Here is a 22,889-nt window from a genome sequence, read left to right on the forward strand (position 1 = left end):
TAATTTTACCACTTATATTTCCAAGATGATGCAAACAAAAGTAATATAAAACGTTCAAATAAACAACAGTGGGGAAATTTGTAACTATATCATCAGATGTTATATACAAAGGAGCCAATTCTGTCGGTAATAAATGAAAAGGTCTAATCATTCTTACATAAGAAATAATGAAATATTTCCATGTTAATGGTAATCCTAATGTCTGCTTTAATTTTTGAAAAATGCTTTGTTCTCCAATATCATTGTTTAAACTGATCAATATTTTATCTGGTGTACATTTAGACAGGCTCTAACTTAGAATGTCAATGCATTCCCTGTATCGGCCTCATTTATAAAACAAGGATGCTAACAGTGCCCAAGCATTGACGGAAGAAGAATACAAGCCTGTTTTGAAATATTGTAACATTATTTGGTATTGTCTATAAAAAGATTTATTTCTTTCCTTCAAGTTATAACAATCCTGCATCTGTCTCATCGCAGCAATTGATAACATATGTGTTAATAGATGCTTGTCTTGTTGATTCACTGTACGAATAAGTACTTGTTTAAATGAAAACGATGATAAATATATCGGTAATAGCATAGAAGGAAACACCAGTCATGACAATGAAGATGCTTCCATATTAGACGAAAATGAGTTTATTTGTGCTTTTCTGTAGTTTTCAAAAGTCACTGAATAAAAAACATACCTCCAAGGTGAATGATAAATATCATACAGCGTATCAAGTAACGCCTTATGCTGTTCAAATGAAAATCTACCTTCAAATAGATTGTTCTCTGGAATAAAGTAATGAAGACATGTTTCAAATTCAACACAGTAAATTAATCGCCTTAAGCAACTCATGAAACATCGAACAAAATGTTCAGCCTTCCATTTATTACAAGCTGATTCTTCGCAAAGCCAAAACATGATTGTTTTAAGAAAATAAGAGCATATCAGATCATCAAGTTCTTGTTTGATAACATCTTTTAAAAGAATTTTCATTAACGCATAACATAATAACTGGGTATGCGAAAAAGAAAATATCAACTGTCTTTCTGCGACAGAAAACGATATCCGCCATTCGAGATCTTCGTTGACTGAACCCTTGCATCCAATAGTAACAAATAAAACACCGTATTGTACAACAGATTGAGTCAATTCGTAATCTGGCCACGTGCATTTAGATCTGTAAATCCACTGATGAGCAGGTTTTATCCATTCCTTAAACCGGAAACAACGTGCACCATCATACACATCAGCATTTGAAGATATGCATGGACCATGGATAATCATTAGATCATTACCAAATATAATCATGGATTCAAGAAAAAGTTTACTTGATACATATGGTTCCATTTCAAAAATTTCACAACAGCTGATAATGAAAGATAGGGTCCTATATGATGCTTTATGAATTTTTAGCTTGGTAAATCCAGCTTTTGTGTCATTGGTATCCATTAAAAGCGTTAGTCCATGTGCAGAGCGAGCTATATCATGTATCCCCTCGTACACACCAACATGTTTATCGACAAACATTTGATCGTAATCGCTGCCTTCTAGATCTAGTCCTTCCGCTTTGCTTCCGCTACTTATATACGTAGTCTCTTGATTCTCCAAAACATAATCCTGAGCGAGCAATATTCTTCTTCTCATGTCAACAACCTCACCTGAACTAACAACATCGCATAAATAGTGGTAAATCTGAAGCGAAAGTTCCCCATTCGTAAGATCCATATTACACAAACTGTATTCAACAGCTATTGATTATGGAAAGACAAACTGTTTCTAATCAATAAATGTTGTAATGCTATATATAATAACAGACGATTAAAATGAAATCATTTGTTTTTGATATTTGGAAGATTAGTGACATTAACCACAATTATTTTAATTGATTATTACTTAAAACACTTTTAATTAATTATCATGAACTATTTGCAATTTCATGAGTTCAGGTTAGTTATATCCTCATATTTCACATAAATACATTTCTAAAGTTCATTGTTGTTGTCGTCATGTTTTAGCCAAAGCATGACAAATTTACCTGATAGTAATGAAGGAAATCGATCTATGTTGTTTTGTCTAATCATTCTAATGTACAAAAGAAATAAATTGCGTAGTCAAAATGAGCGAGTCAATTTAAAAAAGAATTTCATTTTACATGTTAAACAAGTACATGTACTAATTTTTCCAAAGAAGATATCTGTCTTCGTGAATTGTTCAGATCACTGTAAGAGATCTAGTCTGAGTGCAGCATATAATAACAGTACTCAATTACATGGTTTCTAGGTCAGCAGCCTGCATGATGTCCTTCAGTTTCTACGGTATTCATGAACACGATTTTATATGGTATTGACTGACATGTTCTTGATTTTTGTCATTGATACTGATAAACAGTTAGTTTTTTTTAATTTTCTACCATGTACATTTGGTATATGATCTAAATTATAATAAGTACTCAATTTCAAGGGACTAGTTTAACTCTGTTAGGTGTAAATGTTCCTGTCATAAGTCCAGAACCTCTGAAAGGCAAGCTAATATTTAGACACAGACATTAAAATAGGATGTTTTTGGGAAACATTTCTAAAAGCGGAATTTCAAAATTACATTACGCTAATAGCTGTCAGTTTGGTTCATTTTTTTTTTCAAAATAATCTCAAAAACATCGCTTTTGTATTCTTGGCTTTCAAGTCAATAATTCAACATCATAATAATCCATATGCATTCAATCTTCATTTTGACCGTTAGTAGGATATGCATGTCCTTAACATGTTCAATTATAGAAAAAAAAATTCGGCCGAAACAAATCATTCTTATACAAGTAAAATGATGACTTGGTACATGCATTTCCTTATGTAGAAAATTGTGGATTAAAACTGGTTTTATAGCTAGCTAAACCTCTCACTTATATGACAGTCGCATAGAATCCCATTATATTGACAACAATGCGTGAGCAAAGCAAACAGACATAATAGGTAAAAATGTCAAAAATTGAGGTACAGCAGTCAAGATTAAGTGATTGTTTTTTTTTTTAATTCACATCTTGTTGTCCTTTGTACTTTAAGTAATCTGTGTTATGGACCGGACGATCTCTTTTAGTTTATTTTAAAGTTATTTACTATAAGTTTGCACTATATATTGGTTGACCTACTGTATTGACATTTGTTTATGATAACTATTGACAAAATATTGTCTTATATTTTCCTATTGTGTGTTGTAAGGTTACTGTCTCATTGCCCTGTTCTCCACCTGTCCTGTTATTGATCGCGTTTTGAACAATTTTATCAGAATTGATACACGTTTCCTCTATATTCTCCAAACATAATCCAAAGCCATAAACACTTATCTTCTTGCCTTTACAACTTCCTCTGATCCAACAATACCACATACATAATGATAAAACTGAAGTGCAAGTTCTCCATCCTCTATATCAATATTGCACAAATTCCTGTCCTCCTTCTACCTCGATAAGAAAAATTCATAGGCCGATGCGGCTCTCCGAAGCAGGGGCAAAATTATTTGTCCGCCTTCTACCTCGCTAAGAAAATTTCCTGATTTCAACAGCTCATGCTAAGATATAAGAAGAAAACATTCCTAATTGAATAATGATGCCATGCTATTATATATATTTATTAAAAGACAATTCAAGAATGAAGTATTAGACGAGGTTTATTGGTTTTGCAAGTTTGAATTTAACTGAAATTGAATTTGATTTTTTGCCATCACTAGGCGACCATCGACTGTCGTTGTGGTAGATTGTTTAATATTGATATTTGTTTTTCTTTTAGAATAATTAATATTAAATAGTAGTTTTATTATATGTATTTTCAGAGTTCAACATTTCTTCTATTCTCTTATGCAAATTTATTTTCTTGGTATCGCATATCTTTTTAGTACTGTAGTTCTACTTTATCTTTCTGGTTCATCAGTCAGTCAGTCATGTGTAAAGTTATCTTCTATTGGTCATATTCACTGAGTTCAAAGTTTTACCACGCGTTTTGAATACCCTTGTGAGAGACAAGCTATATTTCTTATACACACAGCATAGGAATATACATATACAAAGATAATGTTATGTTATTTTCCTTCTCATTTATGTAACAAATCTTTAAAATCTTTGACACAAGCATGGACAAATCAATTCATACCAAAAAGCTTGAGTAATTTGATAGCCAAGCTTTAATTTAAGCATCATTGTATAAGGAATATAATTGCTTGAGATATAAATGAGTATCCTATTATTTTCTATGTCATTTAACACATATGTGACATTTTTAAAATTCGTTGAGTTTGTCATCTTTTGATTTTATATCAAAAGGAACACTTTTACGTGTGTTGGCAGTAGATAAGATTTAGAATTAATGTTGATAATAGATTGTGTTTACTATCTATTGCCACTTGTCTGTTTTTAGTTGTTGTATCAGGTCAAACAAATATTCCTTTCATTTTGTTCTTAATTTTCTTATCATCGATAGCAAAATATCCTCAACCCATGAAAGAGCGGATGCCTCGTAATAAAGAATTGTGTAAAATAAAAATTACTTGTACATAAGCATGATTCTCGTAGTATATATTATTGAATTGTTTAATTCACAAGTAATCAGTTACTCAAACTGCTATCATTTCATCATAACTTGTTGACATTTTGATTTGTACAAAATAATATCATGGCTTTGGCTTGTGCATCATTGAAGTCGTATGATTACTTATGTAAAAGACTTCACCAAAGAACAAATTATTGTACACTAATGCATTACTGAAGGATGAATGTAAATATCAATGGAAACAGAAATAATCATAGTTATTTTACCTGATTGAGCTTTCATTCATGAATCCTTGATATGGTCGAATGATAAAATATATATTTTGACAATGTGTTTTTCCTTCTACTTTCGGTTTTCGTTTAATCTCTTTCTATATACTGTACATATATTTAAATTTGACGTAATAAATATTCTATCCCTTTCTTATGACAGGGAACTATATTTAAAACTACACTGTATATTGGTCGTTGAGATAAAAAATAAACAATGTCTTTATCTTAACTGGTTGAGAGACCCAGTGTATATAATTGATTATCATTCATAGTTGACTTTTTTCTTCGTTGGAAAATTTTACAGGAGTCTCTGTGAATCTAACTTATTTATAGCAAAATAAAAGGTCAAATAAATTTCAATATTGTCACGGGTTAGGTCATTTATTTCGCTTCTCATATTACCAATAAAGATAAATACCTTATCAAACTTGGTTGTGGGATAGGAAAACATATGTCATATGACAGAGGAATTATGTAAAACATGTATACGATAGGTAATTCATTAAAATTATAATGATATTTTCTTTTATGACAGGATTTCGTTAAACAATAAAGTAAATTGTTCTTTATAACTGTCTTTTTCTTTACTTTAACTCTAAAAATCTTCCCAAACGGGTCAACTCTGCATTATACTGTCGAGTCGACTACTGACACCTTCAGTTACAACCAAATATGTAAGTCTTAAAAAAAATTATATGAAGATTGAACCCGTTTAAATATGTAAATGTTCCCATTTCGGAGTTATTCACCCACAAAAAATGATTTTAATATCAAAATTATAATTTATTATCTAAAGTAGCTCATGTTTTCATAATTGAAATGTGAGAATAACCTCAGTATTTTGCAATTCTAAATCTTAAGAAAGCTATATATATATATATATATATATATACAAGTCTAAATTGAAAACAACGTTCAAAACTATGATTGCGTTGGATAAAAACCGCAATTTCTATACGTGTGCTTGTAAAACAAATTTCTTGGTAGAGGGGTCAAAATACAGCACAAACAACATTTTCCAAAAGACCTTAAAGTGAAAAGTATATTTTAACAAAACGCATTTGACTAACAGGTCGAACAACTGTATATATATATATATACTCGTTTTAAGTCTTATGTCCAACTTTTACATTGATAAAAATAATTTTTTTCTGTACCTCTCATTTAATATTTTTTGTAAGTTCTAATGATATTATTCGTTCTTTGGTCGTTATCAACATCACAGAATCCCTAAAAATCTCCAGCTCTTGCTTTTATACAGCAGCAATGTAGCTATAGAAATTGTTAAATTGTAGCTATCCGCATAGTATCCTATTAGCTACTGCTACATGTAAGAGTGGCATGAAATTCGCCATCTCTTCGGAAACATTAAGAATCTCTTATTTTTCACCCCAAAGACTCGTTACTTAAATTAAACGACAAAAAGTGTCTAACTTCCGTTAAATAAATGTTGAAAAGTTTTATTGAAAAACTACAACCAAAGACAAACCAGGATATTGTTTCCCCGTTTCGATCCTCAAAAAGTCTTCTACTATTTCAACCAAATACGCACATGCGCAAAGTTAACTTTCGAATATACATCGTCAATGGAATTTCGTACATCAGATGCTCGTAAACATTGAACGATAGGACAATAATTTGAAATATAATTGAACCATGACCTGCTAAATGGGTATGAACGAAACAGGTCCAATGGACTAATAACCTCTGAGACAACTGTCATGTTCATAAAAGAAAGAAATCCATGCCAACCATGAAACGTTCCTCTTTTCGTATGCAAATTACGTTGACTCATTCACATGTGCTTATATGGACCAAGTTCATAGATCAGATATTATACTTAAGTTACCCATACTATGAACTAACTGAAACATCTGTTACGTTGATCTGAATTAAATGTAAAGTAGCTCACATTATTACTAGAGGAGTGACAAATCAAGAAAAAGTCGCTAATTCTAAGAGTTTAATGGACCGACATACCTCGCGGCAGAAAATCTGCATGATGATAGAGTAAATATTAAAATATCATGTTAGCCCTGTCGTAGAGTTTTCTCACGGTGCTTTTTTTGTAAAATCGCGGTAAAGCGTGATTTCCGATTTTTTTTCTTTTTCATTATCAAACACAGGAACGCTTATAATTAATTCCTGAATGGAGATATCAGCAAATATTTGCCATGAAATGAAAGAATAATGTATCAGCTTTCATTCAATATCAAAATTAAATATCATATGAAAATACACATAGAGTGAATTTTATGGAACGCTACAGCATGTACAGCTGTCTTATGTGGTACTCTGATATTACGTTATATTGTTTTATTATTACTTTATGATATTTTGTCTTAACATAATATAGTTTTGACATTACGTAATGATGTTCTGATATAACTCAATATGAAATAGTCATTACTTAATGATATTTCGATATTACATGATATGGTTTCGTATTGACTTGATATAGTTTTGACATTACTTAATATGGTTTTGTCATTACTCGATGTGGTTCATAATTATTTAATGTGGTTGTGTCATTAGGCAATGTGGTTTTAACATTACTTTATATGTGTATGTGGCTTAACGTAATGTAGTGTTTCATTACATGATGTGGTTTTGTTATTTCGTAATGATGATTTGCCAATTCTTTATATGGCTTAAACATTACATAATGATGTTTCAAAATTTTACGATTTCACACGGCATGATGTCTTCGTTCCAGTAATTGGTGTGGTTCTGTCATTCTTTGATGTGGTTATCACATTACTTGATGAGGTAAAACCACATGACCATTTGGGAATATCTATTTTTAAACCGATTTCCATATGTTTAACAGGTCGGGAACACTACCTCATATGGATATTGTATAAATTAGCATACTTATGTTTTGCACGTGTAATTGTTTATTTACGTATGACGCAAATTTTATTTACCTTGGTTTCTGACCAATCCACAAATGAGTATTAATGCATGATGGACTACTACGTATTTACGATCAACCGAGAACACGTGTCATTCACTGAAATTCAACACTTTTTTTCATGCATTGCGGGATAAACAATTTCGCTTAGTTGTTTGTTGTTTGTATCCACATGTATAGTCCGTGATATAAAGTATTGTTGACATGCTCAGATTAACGAAGAGTTGTTTCTATGCGAAGAAACGAGTGTTTGAATTACCCAAAATATAGCCATTAATATGATTGATGATTACACGAAGATTTAAGATATTCGTCTACAAGAAAGCAACGAAACAACAGTGAAAAACACAATTACCCATAAGATAAATTGTCATTCAGATAGTTAAAAAAAGGGATTTTTGAATTTTGAGTTCGTAAAAAAGGGGAATTAAGAGGCCGACCTAAAGTAGAATGTATCAAATATTTGTTCGGGCACTAAAATTTACCAGTTTTTTTACAAAATTAATGTTATGATATTGTACCTTCTTTTATGATTAAAAAGTAATTTAAATCGAGAAAGGATATGTGTTTATTAATTTGTCTTAAAGAAACAAACACGTGTAATCCCCGATCGGTGCCATTTTTAGCCGACTATATGGTATGGGTTTTTCTCATTGATAGCCTTACGGTTACCTATAATTGCTTACAACCACTTTATTTGAACTTTGGCGGATAGTTGTCTCATTGGCAACCACACCACATCTCCTTATTTTTATATACAAACACCTTTCAGAAAAAATTGGTTTTCCATTATCTTGACTGAGAGAGATATTTACTATAGAATACTGTGTAATATTTCTATATATATTTAGAATTTGACAGGTACATAACCTGTATTAAACCTATATCATCTATCATATTTCATCATAACGGCTCAAAACATTTTTTAGCTCTTGTCTGACAATGTTAACAAAATCTATAAGTATTGGTATTTTGCATATTTCAGTTTTTTGGATTTTTGTTATATTTCAAACTGTTCCCTTTGTTCTGAAGGTAATGAAGCAACATTTTCCCCAGTCATTGCAAGCAGCTGTAGTTTCGTTTCTATTCGTCTTTGCAAAGTTTGTTTTCTTCTAACGTAGATATTGGAGTATTTGATCTTTTTAACAGACTCGGATATTTGCCAATCTTAATAAAATCATTTATGATGCTATCCATGTTTATGTGCGACAAGGACGTGAACTTTGATATGTTTTGTGAAAATTGCAGCGTTGGATCTAAACCTATTATATTGGTACAGGTATTTTAAACTGGACAGTGGTCACTTCATGGGAAATTTCACTGTTTTACGAGAAATTTATGCACATGTACAATGCATAACAATGAACAAAACGTGTTCAACTACTTTTACAAGGCGAAAATGAAAGTCGATTCGTGAAGCCAGTAAACAATATTTTTTAAAATCTGAGCATACAAATTGAAGATTATTTTATATATTTTACATGAAACACATTGTCTGAACAAAAACACATATCATGAGAGTCCCAGACACTATATTAGTTGACAGTTTTACCACTAATTCCACGTGTTTTTGAGTGGTAGTGAACCCGTAGTAGCCCGCAATGCATTGTAGTTTATTGTGTCAATTGGTCAGTTTTTCAAGGCCTTTGTGAAATTACTATGCAAATATAATCTGACGTCAGGAAATATAGAGTTCCCGACTTGTTTAATGTGCTTCGGATGAATGTCGCTATCCATTGAGTTTAAGTTCAAATTAAAGTTCGATTTGTTGTTCTGAGTTAATTTGGTATGAAAAAGGGGAACGGCAGACAAAAATAAGAAAAAAAGTATTAAAAAAATAACATTATTTCGGACATAAGGGGGATATCCTCACACCACTTGGGCCGGCCGTTTTTTTGTTTTTTCTCTCCCTAGTTCTAAAATGGAAGCAGTATTATAATTAATTCGTGAAGGATTCCACGGAACCCTCTGTCTCGCTTGAGATTGCTGCTGTCAGTTTAAAAGTGTAATGTTGACTGTAACAAGTCCATTTACCTGTAAAAAGTTTGTTTTTCTGTAGATGCTTTATCTTGATTTTGAAGGTTAACTCCTATACACATTTTTATAATAATTCATGGAGGTTTACAAATTTATCATGACAAAACAGTTTAATTCGGTAATATTTCCTGCAAATAAACTTATATAAAAATAAGAAGATGTGGTATGATTGCCAATGAGACAACTCTCCACCACATACAAATGACTTAGAAGTTAACAACTATATGTCACTATATGGTCTTCACCAATACGCAAAATCTATAACGCATAGTAAGCTATAGAAGGTCCCGAAATGAAAAATGTAAAACAATTCAAACGAGAAACCTAGTGATCTAAATGATGAAGACGCCGACGCGACATTAATGTCGCAGGCTCGACACAAATCAAATGACTTGTACTTTATTGTCAACAAATGAGACACTTTTAATCAACTTACGCGTAAGTTACAGGGAAACGGGGGGATCGGACTAAGCGACAAAGCAACAATTCTATAAAATAAGAGTTCTCCGATTTTTTTTAAGCGTGTATGATCATTTGAACATTTACGAATATCAATATTTTTATTTTTTTAAATTGCATTCTCTGATATACTAGTACCTCGCACTAATTGAAAAAAAAACTTTTTGGAATATCTGTTTTACAGGTGACGACGAATATGTTCAAATTGTAGTAATCACAATCCCGTCCTCTTTTTCTCGAATGTGGCCTACCGAATTAGACCAAATCACTCGGTTTGTACTTTCACTAACACGATGGGTGTCACACATTGAGCAGGATCTGCCTACCCTTCCGGAGCACCCGAGATCACCCCCGGATTTTGATGGATTTATATTGCCCAGTCATACCGACCTATCGAGTTAAGCCAATTGCAACTGATTTTTACAGTTTTTTCTTATGTTGTGCTGTACTATTGTCCCAGGTTAAGGTCACAGGCATGTTTAACTCCGCCACATTCTTTATGTGCCTGTCCTGAGTCAGGAGACTGTAGTTTAATGGTAGTCGTTGGTTCATGTTTGTCATATTTTTTTTTCGTAAATTGTTTTACTAGTATTATATATTAGGCCGTTACTTTTCTCGTTTGAATTTTTTCACATTTTCACGTGGTGGCCTTTTATAGCCGACTATACGGTGTATTGAAGGCCGTACCGTACCTATACTTGCTAACATATACTGCATTTAAACTCTGATGGATAGTTGTCTCACTGACAACCATACCACATCTTCTAACTTTATTAAGATTTCTATGTTGTGTTTTGTATACTGTAACATTGTTTATCTTTTGTGCGTATACCCCTAAGCCCTCTTTTCGGAAGCCCGAGTAAAAGCCCTCGATCATCAATAGAAAATTTAAATACGACTAATATTTAGTTCGTATTTCAACTCGAAATCTTAATCTAAATGAGACTCAAATTCGAAGTCTAACTCGAACTCTACCTCAAAAGGTGACTCAAATTCAAAGTTGAAGGCGAATTGTAACTCGATCTCTGCCTTCAAATGTGACTCAAACTCGAAGTTCAACACGAAACTCAATGCTTACTCGAACTTTAATTCTACTTATGCCTTGAATTCTAACTCGAAATTGAAGTCTAACTCGAAGTTTAACTCGAATGGTATCCCTAACTTTAATTTTAACTCTAACTAGATGGATGGCCACACTCATCCGAGGCACATTAAACATGGAAATTGGTTCTAATTATAGAACTAGTTTTTCCCAAATGGCCACGTGGTTTTACCTCATCAAGTAATGTGATAACCACATCAAAGAATGACAGAACCACATAAATTACTGGAACGAAGACATCATGTAGTGTGAAATCGTAAAATTTTGAAACATCATTGTGTAATGTTAAAGCCATATAAAAAATTGGCAAATCATCATTACGAAATAACAAAACCACATCATGTTATGAAACAACTACATTACGTCAAGCCATATACACATCAAGTAATGTTAAAACCACATTGCCTAATGACACAACCACATTAAATAATCGTGAAACCACATCTAGTAATGACAAAATCATATTAAGTAATGACAAAACTATATCAAGTCAATACGAAATCATATCATGTAATATCGAAATATCATTAAGTAATGACTATTCCATATTGAGTTATATCATAACATCATTACGTAATGTCAAAACCATAGTATGTAAAGACAAAATATCATCAAGTAATAATAAAACAACATAACGTAATATCAGAGTACTAGTACTACATAAGACAGCTGTGGCGTTCCATAGAATTTGAAGAACTTCAATTGCATGTGACATTTTTTCAATCTTACCGACTGTCAAAGTACATTAAATTTCTTAAATACATCAACCGTAGACGATAAATTTGACAAAAAAATAGTGGAACAACCAATATTTACGAAGTTTTAATATATCAAAGTTTGATAGAATATTCAAATCAACTTTTACAAGCCTTTGTATAATGCTCATCAAATAGCAGTTTTACTATTTAATATTCCCCTCAAGAAGTCATGTTACGCTCCCTTTTCCTATTTTCCCCTGACTTATGAATTGCTGTGTTTTTCACAATGAATTAAATATGCATTTTTTTAATTTTTGTAAATAAGATAAAATTGAGAATGGAAATGGGGAATGTGTCAAAGAGACAACAAGATATAGATTTGTATCAATGTTTGTGTCTAGATGTTTGAATACGTACAGATGTTAAGGTTTAATAACTTTTGAGGTGTTTTTACTAAAAATTTTAATAATTTCAAATCACATTGGAACACATCCGAGTTAATCCGGAAAATTATGGGCAGTGCTTATTCCATTAGATGAGAACAAGTATAGTAGCTTAGGTCGTGTTATAAAGCCTATACATGTACAAGAAGAATACATTTTGATACATTTAAATTAGGGAAAAACCAATGCGTTTGATGATAAATCAACTTTCGATAAAACACGGTCACTGACATTACCATTAGTCTAAGACTGGTCCAAATGAATATTATGTAGACAAAAGTCATGCAACGAGAAAAGCAATTAAGGCAGGTCGAGTCATTTGAGAGTGCCGATTATGTTTTGAATGACGCAAACTACCAGGCAGACTATCCAGTGGTAAGTTTACTCTCCATATTTTACGTCAAGGACAAGGCAATGCATCATTCAGCATGCATTGTTAACTACTGGCTGAAATGAAGAAAAAAAATAACTAGCTTCTAATGCTTCAAATCAGTCGGAGCATGATGTTGCTTTCCAAAAACTAACAGAAAGTCTACATGATGATCTGTTTGTGAAAATAAAAGCATTTTCGTTTTCGTATTGTTTGCTAGATACATATTGTTCCTTTCTTCCAGATCCTTCATGATCCGGGAAAAATTGTGAAAAGCTGTTTACGATCCTTCGGAATTTCAAATTATTACTATCTATTTCCGTCAACATTTAGTATTCCAACAGCTTTACTATTTACTCCTACCTCTCTGATAAATATTTTTGCCTGGTAAGTACATGATAAATTATGTTTATATGGATAATGGTTACAATGCACTCTCATTTGATACTGTATGGAAATATGTACCTTTAGGTGAGGGTGTGATATCCCTGCATTACAAACCAGTACACCCCTGATCAGAGATGGTATGGGTATTGTACAGATATACGAATTATTCTGCCGTCTCTGTTTGTTAATGAACGGATAATAAAAAGTTATTCCAGGGGTCGCATAAATTAAAATCAGCAGACACTTATGTTTTATTTCTAATAAGGTCTTTTCATCAGATGTCAAACATGATGAATTGTGATTTCAGACAGGAAGCGTTTCTTCAATCAAAGACACAAGACGGTTTTTACCTGTTTACGACATATACAATTTTTCTTTTAGTTATTGGACCACTAATGTCTGGCTCACTACCAGCTGCTCACGCTCTTACAGGATGCGACACGTCTTTTTTAATCGGAATGGGCAAAACAGGCAATTACAAGGCATCGAAACAAAATCCATGCATATTTACTTTTATAAGTTGTTACTTGGATGGAGAGTTGTCTCAGTGGCACTCATACCACATCTTCCTATATTTATATATCAAAGTTTGTCAATCTAGCTGGTTATAATATTGACACATCTGTTGCAGTGAAAAGTCAATTCATTGCGGATCAATATGGCCCCAGAAGCAATGCCTAATAAGTACATGGTGATCTGAATAAACTCATGAGTGAAGTTAGCGCTTTCTAAGGGTGCTTACTAAGTGAGACTACCTCCTTCAGATGCATCATTCAGACAGTACATTTATCGAGTTTCACTCTAAGTGTACGTCTGGATGAATGCTAATATCGCCAAACTACCACCTAGGTCACCTTTGGATTATTGATATTGGGAATGGCTCCATAGTTTCAGTATACTATTATGTTGAATTCAATGTCCTCTGGCTTTTTACAGGAGGTTGTTTGTACATGTAAAGGCAAAACTACATGTATTTGTAGCAGATCTTGCGTATGCTACGACCAGAATTTGTCGTGCACCAGCATTTGTTGTTGTCTGGGGAGTGGTGATTGTAGAAACCAGCTTGTTTAGCAGATTGCTACGATAAATATGATGATTGAACTATTAATATCAATGCCCAATATTTCAAGTTTTCTGCTGTTGGAGGCCTCCGACTTGATGTGGCTTGGGATCTCTCTCTCTCTCTCTCTCTCTCTCTCTCTCTCTCTCTCTCTCTCTCTCTCTCTCTCAAATGAAAATCAAACCAAAACCCAAAAAACAAACTTGCCAGTGGTCACGAACCTTGACGCGGTTGGTGCACTTTCAAACTAACTGGAGATAATTTGTGTGTCGAATATTTCTCTCGGAAGTATTACATACCATGACATCCACATATTTGTTTCTTAGTATTCCGTTACCTCTTTAAATGGACGTGGATATTGATGTCTAGTGTTAGTGTATTATATACTTAGACAGATTCCTTTGTAGCGTAATATCTCTGTGAATCGTGTTTGTTTGTTACTCGCATATATATCGGGCTTTCTAATCAGTTTTAGTCAAGTCTGCTATATATGCCATTGTTTGTCTTGTTTTATAAAAAAGGGGGACACAAGTTCTCAATATGATATTGCTCTTGTACTAATTGACCTATTAACATAAAAAAAACTTCATAATTATACTATCTTGGTTATCATGTTAATTCTGACATTTATGCATCAAAAATAGTTTTTATAGTTCCAACATTCTTGTGGTTTAAATATTCAATAATGAATTTCATAATTTTTTTCATTAAATCATGGACCGGGTGTTAACTTACAGTAATTATTTCTCCTGTGCTCTTTATGGCATTTTAACAAAATTTTCCCAAACATATCTTTATATGTTGTGCTAAATATTAAATATGAATATTTTTTGTCGATAATTTCCGTAGATAAAGATATTTTTTTACTTTTTACATTTTGATACATTTTGGAAGTGTTTCTGGCAATCAGGCATCAATATGACTAGCTGTGGAGCATTCCCAGAGAATGATTCCATAGAAAAACAATTTCAGTGATCATGAGGGACTACCGAGAAATTGTCCAAAATGTCCAAAAATTGCAATTTTTAAAAATCTCCCTTCTGACCTTTGACCACAGTTTTCAAAAATCTGCACCACTACAGCACTCTATGACATGCCTTAATCAAAGGGTATTATATTTATCTTCAAAATAAGACCTAAATTAGCACTGAGGTATTTCGGTTCATTAAATTTTTAATTTACCTTACTTGTCACCGTACTATACAATATGTATCAGCATACAATGGTTTGGCCAATAAAAAATCATGCTATAAAGACAGTTCTTAATTCGGAAAGATAAATATTGAAAGATTTTCTACTAAAAAGTAAAACAAAAAGTCATTAAACTTCACATAAATGATGATTAGAAGGCTGTATGTATGTTGTTTTCATTTTCATTGTTAGGGTAGTATTAATTTTGTAATAACGTTAACAAAATATCATTTTGTAATCTGAACCGTAATAGCAAATTTAAACCAACTCACTAATAAAAAATGTTGAATGCCATTCATTAAGATACATGTATATAATTGTGTATTGATCCTAAAAGAACATGGCTACCAGGGGGCAAATATCATTATATTTGATATTTTTTTTTAATTTCTCCTCTAATGAATAAAAACCGTATCAAAAAGTGTTTCTACTTCTGGATGAATAAATGACATGAGTTACAGCGTTCATCTTGATTTACCTTCATCAGTACCACTCATGACAATCTGAACATTAAAAAAACAGGGATGTAAAAATTCGCAGCCACGTTAGGTTGTTATATGACCAAAATGGATATAAAAGAATAGCAAAATTCATCAACGGTCAACTTTGCCTGAAGGAATTGGAACCTTAGTTTGTAAATAATTTCTTAGTTGTGGCCATAAGTCGATGGCAAACTGACAAAACCATGACAAAAAACGTAAATCGACAAAACGACAAACCACAGTATACAAAACACAAAATAGGAAACTAAAGCCCTAGCAACACAGACCCTACAAAAAATCATGGGGGAACTTATGTGCTCTGGAAGGATATGTAGATCCTACTCAACAGCTGGCAACAGTAGCGTTGCTCATGTTAGTTTAAACTCGGTGATAAGTCTTTTCGTTAATGTCACATTTGAGAAAATTAGAATGAAGTTAAAATTGAAAAATATCATTGGTCTCCTGTGAGATAGATGTTCCAGAATGGTTAACAAAATATTGATGACGTCTGTAAATTTTTCGAATGATTAACTTTAACCTTACCAATGAAAAAAAAACAGTCAACACAGTCTCTATATTATTATATATTCAGTGAAAGTATATTATTTATATAGCGTAATGTGAAGTCAAAGGTAAAGCCAGAAGCATCGCCGGACGGGAAAATCTTCTGTTTCATTTACCTTTTGCAACTTTGTTGTTAGTGTGTCAAGTAAATCAGCACGAAAGACAGACCATAGCAAATAGATAGACCATGATATAGTCAGGGCTATAGAGTTCAAGAGATGAAAATGAAACGGTCAAAATTATTTTCTTTTTTATTTACATTTGATCAGCTAAAGGGAATTTAAATGAACGTTTAATTGTACTTGTATATACTATCATTTTCTGGAAATTTATAATAATTTCGGAAAACATGCAACACAGGAGATTATCTAGTCCTATCACATATGGTATCGTTTTTTTTTTATTTTTCTTTTAAGCAATTCTACGAGTTTTAATTTTACTTTTACATTTTTAAGTCGAGTGCGAAGTCATTTCATATTTTGTATGTTTCTTCAGATTATAAACTGTTCAGTAGAAAATTATTTGTAGCCAATATCTAATGAATGTTTAGTTAATTAGCTACACAGTTAGATTGCCAAACACATGTCAAAGTCATATCGTATATGGCATTTTTTCAATACCATTTTTTATATCAATTTTAATGTTATTTAAGAATATAAACGTTTCAGTAAAACATTTTTGTAGTCAACATAAAGGGGTTCTTTCAGTCAATTAGTTACGCTAATACCTTTCTAAACGCAATTTCAAATTGCTGTGACTGCAATTGGTGGAATAGATAAACCGGTCAAAGATATTTGTACACAAACAAGAATATCTGACGGGGTATATATTTTTGTTCAGTATATTATAAAAATGTCTTATAGAGTAAATATTATTCCTTCTCTAAAAGAAAATACTTCTTCCTCAAATAAGGCGAGAAGATACCAACAATGAAATAAATAATTAATTGAAGAAAAAACGGACGATCACTATGCCACGCCACCATGAAAAAGACAAAATAAAACATTAATGTAACACCGAATACTTACAATTGAATAAACAAACATCATAAAAATATAAAAGTTGAACTTGCGTACTTCGCATCGACAAGAGGTTCCTGTTATACTAATGGCATCCACAATTATGAGCATCAAAAGATATGGGTAAGAATGTCCAATATTCGGTTATTTAAATGTTTTTGCATACCATGTGTGTTCCATTTAAACCCATTTCTTATGCGATGGGGTCAGTGCACAGCTGTGACTGTTCTATGTAAGAACTTGTGGTTTGATAATTCAAATCTGAAAATGCATTTGCCATTACAGACTTTTGTCCTGGCAACTATACCTAAAGATGAATTCAGAAATTGTACTGTTACACAACTGTCCCAGGTTAAGAGGAGGGTTTGGCGATCTAGCAAACATGTTTAACCCCGCCTAATTCTGTATGTGCCTGTCCCCAAGTCAGGAGCCTGTAATTCAGTGGTTGTTGTTTTTTGCTGTATATCATATCTGTTTTTCGATAATTGTTTAGTACATACACCAAACTGTAAGTTTCTCATTTGAATTGATTTACATTTGTCATTTCGGGCCCTTTTAGGGCTGACTATGCGGTATGGGTTCTGCTCATTGTTGAAGGCCGTACAGTGACCTATAGTTGTTTATGTCATTTGGTCTTTGATGGAGAGTTGTCTCATTGGCAATCATACCACATTTTCTTATTGTAATAAACACTAGACTATAGTTTTGTAGTGATTTTTATCAACAGTTTTTTATCAAGAAGAACCTGTTTTTCGTATAACATTGAAAACAATCCTCAGATAAAATTCCTTGAAGAGACACCTCTCTTATCATGTTGAACTGTGTATACTTATATTGTGCAGCTGCATTCAATTTTAACACAGATCGCAAACCGTGTATTAATTTAGAAAAAATCGGTTCAGTACATCTGAGCTGCAATGCTAAATTGAATTTCCAATCTAAATTATATATACTTTAGATTTATTCACCTATTTGAGTGATTTGCTTTCTTAAAAATGAATAACTGAAAGGGCATAATCAGCTGGGCAACGATGCGCACCCTTGAAATGGTATTGACGTAGAAAGAAAAGTAGTGGTACATTCAGCTGAAGACTGTATCTGGGTAGGTTAATTATCGTAAATTGTCCTGGTTCGCAATTAAGGCATTGAAAGGAGTATATATGAAATTAAGAAGATGTGGTATGATTGTCAATGAGACAAATCTCCACTTGAGACTAAATGACACAGAACTAACAACTAACAACTATAGGTAACAATAAGCGAAACCTACACCGCATGCAAGGGGTAGTTCATCTTTCGATGTGTTTAACACTTTACAATGACAATGAAGACTGAAATCTTCTCAAATTATATAATGTAGTAGTGTATGTATAAAGGTGTTGATAATGAGTACTACGTTTAATACGACAGATCTAATGGTCAATCATTAAGATAATGATAGGCGAATAATGACTTATTTACTGTGGAAATCGAAGATCGATATATTACTAATACGATAATGATGATGACATGTATAGAATTATCCGGACACAGTTAGGTCAATTAGATAGAATGATTGTAAGAACGAATTAGTACAAAATACTGACACAGATTATTTAAAACCAATAAAAGGCTCACTATTTAAGCTAAGAATGAAAATAAGAAGTTCTACTGTTAGAATCTAGACTCATTGATCATACCCATCCTAAAAACGGACCTTCAATTGAAAAAAAAACCTGTTGATGACATACATACCCTATTATCTTCAGGGTATTCTCACAAGTAATGAACTGGAATCATTAATTTCCCGAGTCATATGAAGTTCAAATGTACATTTCAAACTGATGAAACAGTGAACATGAGATTTAACAAACCGACAAACCGTGAAACAAGCATACAAGGCAATTCATATGTTCTTGCGACACTTCTTGAAATAAAAAAAAGTTTCAATAAAAACCTTAAAACTTTAAACGATAAAATTGAATTGGTAACTGTGAAAAACGAAAGCGAGATCAAGCGTCTTGTTGTTGATAAAATGTGAGAAAGATCAAGACAAAAAGATACGTAAGAGTGAAGAACAAAGACAAAATGTTTTTCGTTAAAACAATAAACTGACTGGAATTGATATAGATTGGAAATGTAAAACACTTGGAAAAATACAATGTCTTACAGTGAAGCTTTAAATCGAAGTGCTGATGAAAATATACAAATATAGACGAAAATTGTCTACTGTGAACTTGATAACCATCAGAGTTTACTTTACGAAAACAACAATATTAATAGCGCAAGGAAGGGGTCATATAATCAGGAAAACACAACAACAAACACTTATATACATTAATACGCACAACTAAATACAATGGACAGACCGGTGTCAACAGAACAGGTTTAACAAATTCAAACACATGTCACAAACGGAGATACCAGTGTATTTCGTAGTGTTGCAAGAACACGTTCCAGAAGAATTGTGCTTTACATTCTAACTGATGGTAAACCCTTTGGACTAGTTGATACTGCAATTAGACCATTTGCGTCAATTAAAGGTGTTAATATAACTTTTATAAAACTGCCGACGAAGCGACAATACAAAGACATTGAAACATATACCATTTGTGCTAACATCAATGAGAGGGATTTTGCTGTAATAGACCGATGACTTCTTTTGGCCGCAAGGCGTGTATTGGTAGGACTACATCCCACAAAACAAACATTCATTACATAACATTTATAAATAAGAAGATGTGGTATGAGTGCCAATAAGACAACTCTCCATCCAAAGTCACAATGTATAAAAAGTTAACAATTATAGGTCAAAGTACGGCCTTCAATACGGAGCCTTGGCTCACACCGAACAGCAAGCTATAAAGGGCCCCAAAACGACTAGTGTAAAACAATTCAAACAGGAAAATCACCGGTCTAATCTATATAAAAAACGAGAAACGAGAAACACTTATGAACCACACAAACAAACGACAACCACCGAACGACAGGCTCCTGACCCAGGACATGTATGTTTAATCTAAAGCTATTTTTGACAACCAAAATGCAGAACAAACCATGTTAACATCTACATTATAACAAATAGCTAGTAATAGTCATGTGCAAATATTCTCTTAAAAATAAAAAAACAAACCAAAAAGAAGGCTTTGACAGGCCACATATAGTTTGAACATGTTGAATAAAATAAAACTGTAGAGCAAACCCTGTTGACCTCTACCATTTAGTCTACAATGGTCGACTAAATAAAAAGAAGTATTACTACCAAGAGCACGGCATGTTATTTACTTTAGATGTCAAATCTTATATAAAGCTGAAAGGCATTACACTTCAATCTTCTCATCTTTTGAATCACAGCTAATTAGGGCACTACTCTGGCAGCTGCCGAAGTTGCAGCCCAATTCTAAAACTGTGAGCCTTATACAGATTTGCCTCCAAACCAGAAAAAAATGATAAGCTTTTCAAAGAGGAATTAAAGTAGAATGATAAAACAGGCTTCCCACACGGAAATCTAAATAGAGGACCTAGTTTATATAATATTGAAATATTTCTCTGAAAATACTTTATCATTTAGTTTAAACAAAAACCTCGGGTATCCGAAATGGAGTACTAAATACTTACCTGTTTTAGATAAGGATTGTAATAAAATGTCACTGACATACCATAATTACTACTTCAGAGAATCATTTGATCATAAAAACTATATTTTTTCGTTAAATAATCAAGAATTTTCTCAATATACTGCCGAAATTTTACCGAAAGGAACTTACTTTAAATAATCAAATTTAAACGGTAACAACTGTCCTTTCCTGGGTTTAGATATTTCGGTTTTACAAGGGAAACTCCACACTAAAATTTACGACAAAAGGGACGATTTTTCGTTCCCTATTGTTAATTTTCCCTTTTTGGATGGTGATTTTCCTTTGGCACCATCTTACGGTGTTTATATTTCACAACTCGTTCGCTATGCCTGTGTCTGTTGTGACGTTTTTGATTTTAACGAACGTAATCTATGGTAAATTATTAAGCCAGGGATTTCGTTACCACAAATTACTTAAAACCTTTACTAAATTCTTCCACAGATATAAAGATTTGGTTTCGAAGTTTGGTTGTACCTGTAGAAAACTTATTTCAAACGGGATTGGACATCCTCATTTTTACGGCAATATTGTTTACCGTGCCCGGAAATTTAGAAACGATCCTGGTAAACTTATCGATCCTTTAAATAAACTTATTCTAACAGGTTACCAATTCAACACTGTAATTAGATCATTAAATATTGTTTTTGTTGATACTAATATTGATTTTGTTATCAGTAAATAAAAAGAAAACTAAATATTATTGTTATATACATATACACATTCATGGATCTACAATCTGTCGATACCTGTATCTTGGCATTGCACAAGGTCATCTTTTTCTCTGACTGTTTATGACGTCTTTACACTAAATCCATTGGATGTTGGATGTGTACGGATTGATAATTTAGTCTTAGATGTATGATTTTTTTATTAGTTGTTAGTGGCTTTGGACTAGCTGTCAGTAACTGCGAGTACTCTCAGATCTGTACTTAGTGTCTTTTTGTTGTTTGGATGTACAAGTACCCGGCCACGTCCACTTGTATTTGTAGTATTTGTATTTTTATCCATTTGATGAGTTAAGCCTCTTTCAACTGATTTTTATAGTTCGTTCTTATGTTGTACTGTTACACCACAGTCCAAAGTTAGGGGGAGGGTTGTGATCCCGCTAACATGTTTAACCCCGCCACATTCTGTATGTATGTGCCTGTCCCAAGTCAGGAGCCTGTAATTCAGTGGTTGTCGTTTGTTTATGTGTTACATATTTGTTTTTCGTTCATTTTTTGTACATAAATTAGGCCGTTAGTTTTCTCGTTTGAATTGTTTTACATTGTCATTTCGGGGCCTTTTATAGCTGACTGTGCGGTATGGGCTTTGCTCATTGTTGAATGCCGTACGATGACCTATAGTTGTTAATTTCTGTGTCATTTAATCTCTTGTGGAGAGTTGTCTCATTGGCAATCATACCACATCTTCTTTTTTATATAAAACAGTTTTTTTTTCAATCAAGAATTTGAGTTATGTAAACCTAAAAGTGCAAAGTTATTTAAGATGAATATAATAATAAAACGATTTGTACAGTACCATTTTTATCAGTTTTATTTTAAACCTAAACGCAATAAATATAATTTTTCACTTGCAGTTCTGGTGGAATGGTCTAAAGCGGTATATACTTTTTCGACAGATGGCACTTCAATGCGAACAATACGACTGTTCATTGTCATTTGAAGTATTGCTGCTTTGTAGAAAAACTTCGAAATATATATCGTCCTGATTGAGCATGCAATATTTCTCATTATAGACGTAAGGA

General features: G+C 32.6%; 1 protein-coding gene across 1 annotated transcript; it reads right to left on the bottom strand.

The window, feature by feature from the left end:
- Positions 1 to 4,885, bottom strand: LOC127729708 (uncharacterized). The gene is made up of 2 exons (XM_052237565.1): positions 4,794 to 4,885; positions 1 to 3,553 (listed from the first exon to the last, which is right to left on the bottom strand). Exon 2 carries the CDS (start codon positions 1,715 to 1,717, stop codon positions 599 to 601), a length of 1,119 nt encoding a protein of 372 aa, XP_052093525.1. The 5' UTR covers positions 1,718 to 3,553; positions 4,794 to 4,885; the 3' UTR covers positions 1 to 598.
- Positions 4,886 to 22,889: the final 18,004 nt, after the last annotated feature.

Source organism: Mytilus californianus, unplaced genomic scaffold, assembly GCF_021869535.1.
Source record: "Mytilus californianus isolate M0D057914Y unplaced genomic scaffold, xbMytCali1.0.p SCAF_2, whole genome shotgun sequence".
Classification (NCBI taxonomy): domain Eukaryota; kingdom Metazoa; phylum Mollusca; class Bivalvia; order Mytilida; family Mytilidae; genus Mytilus; species Mytilus californianus.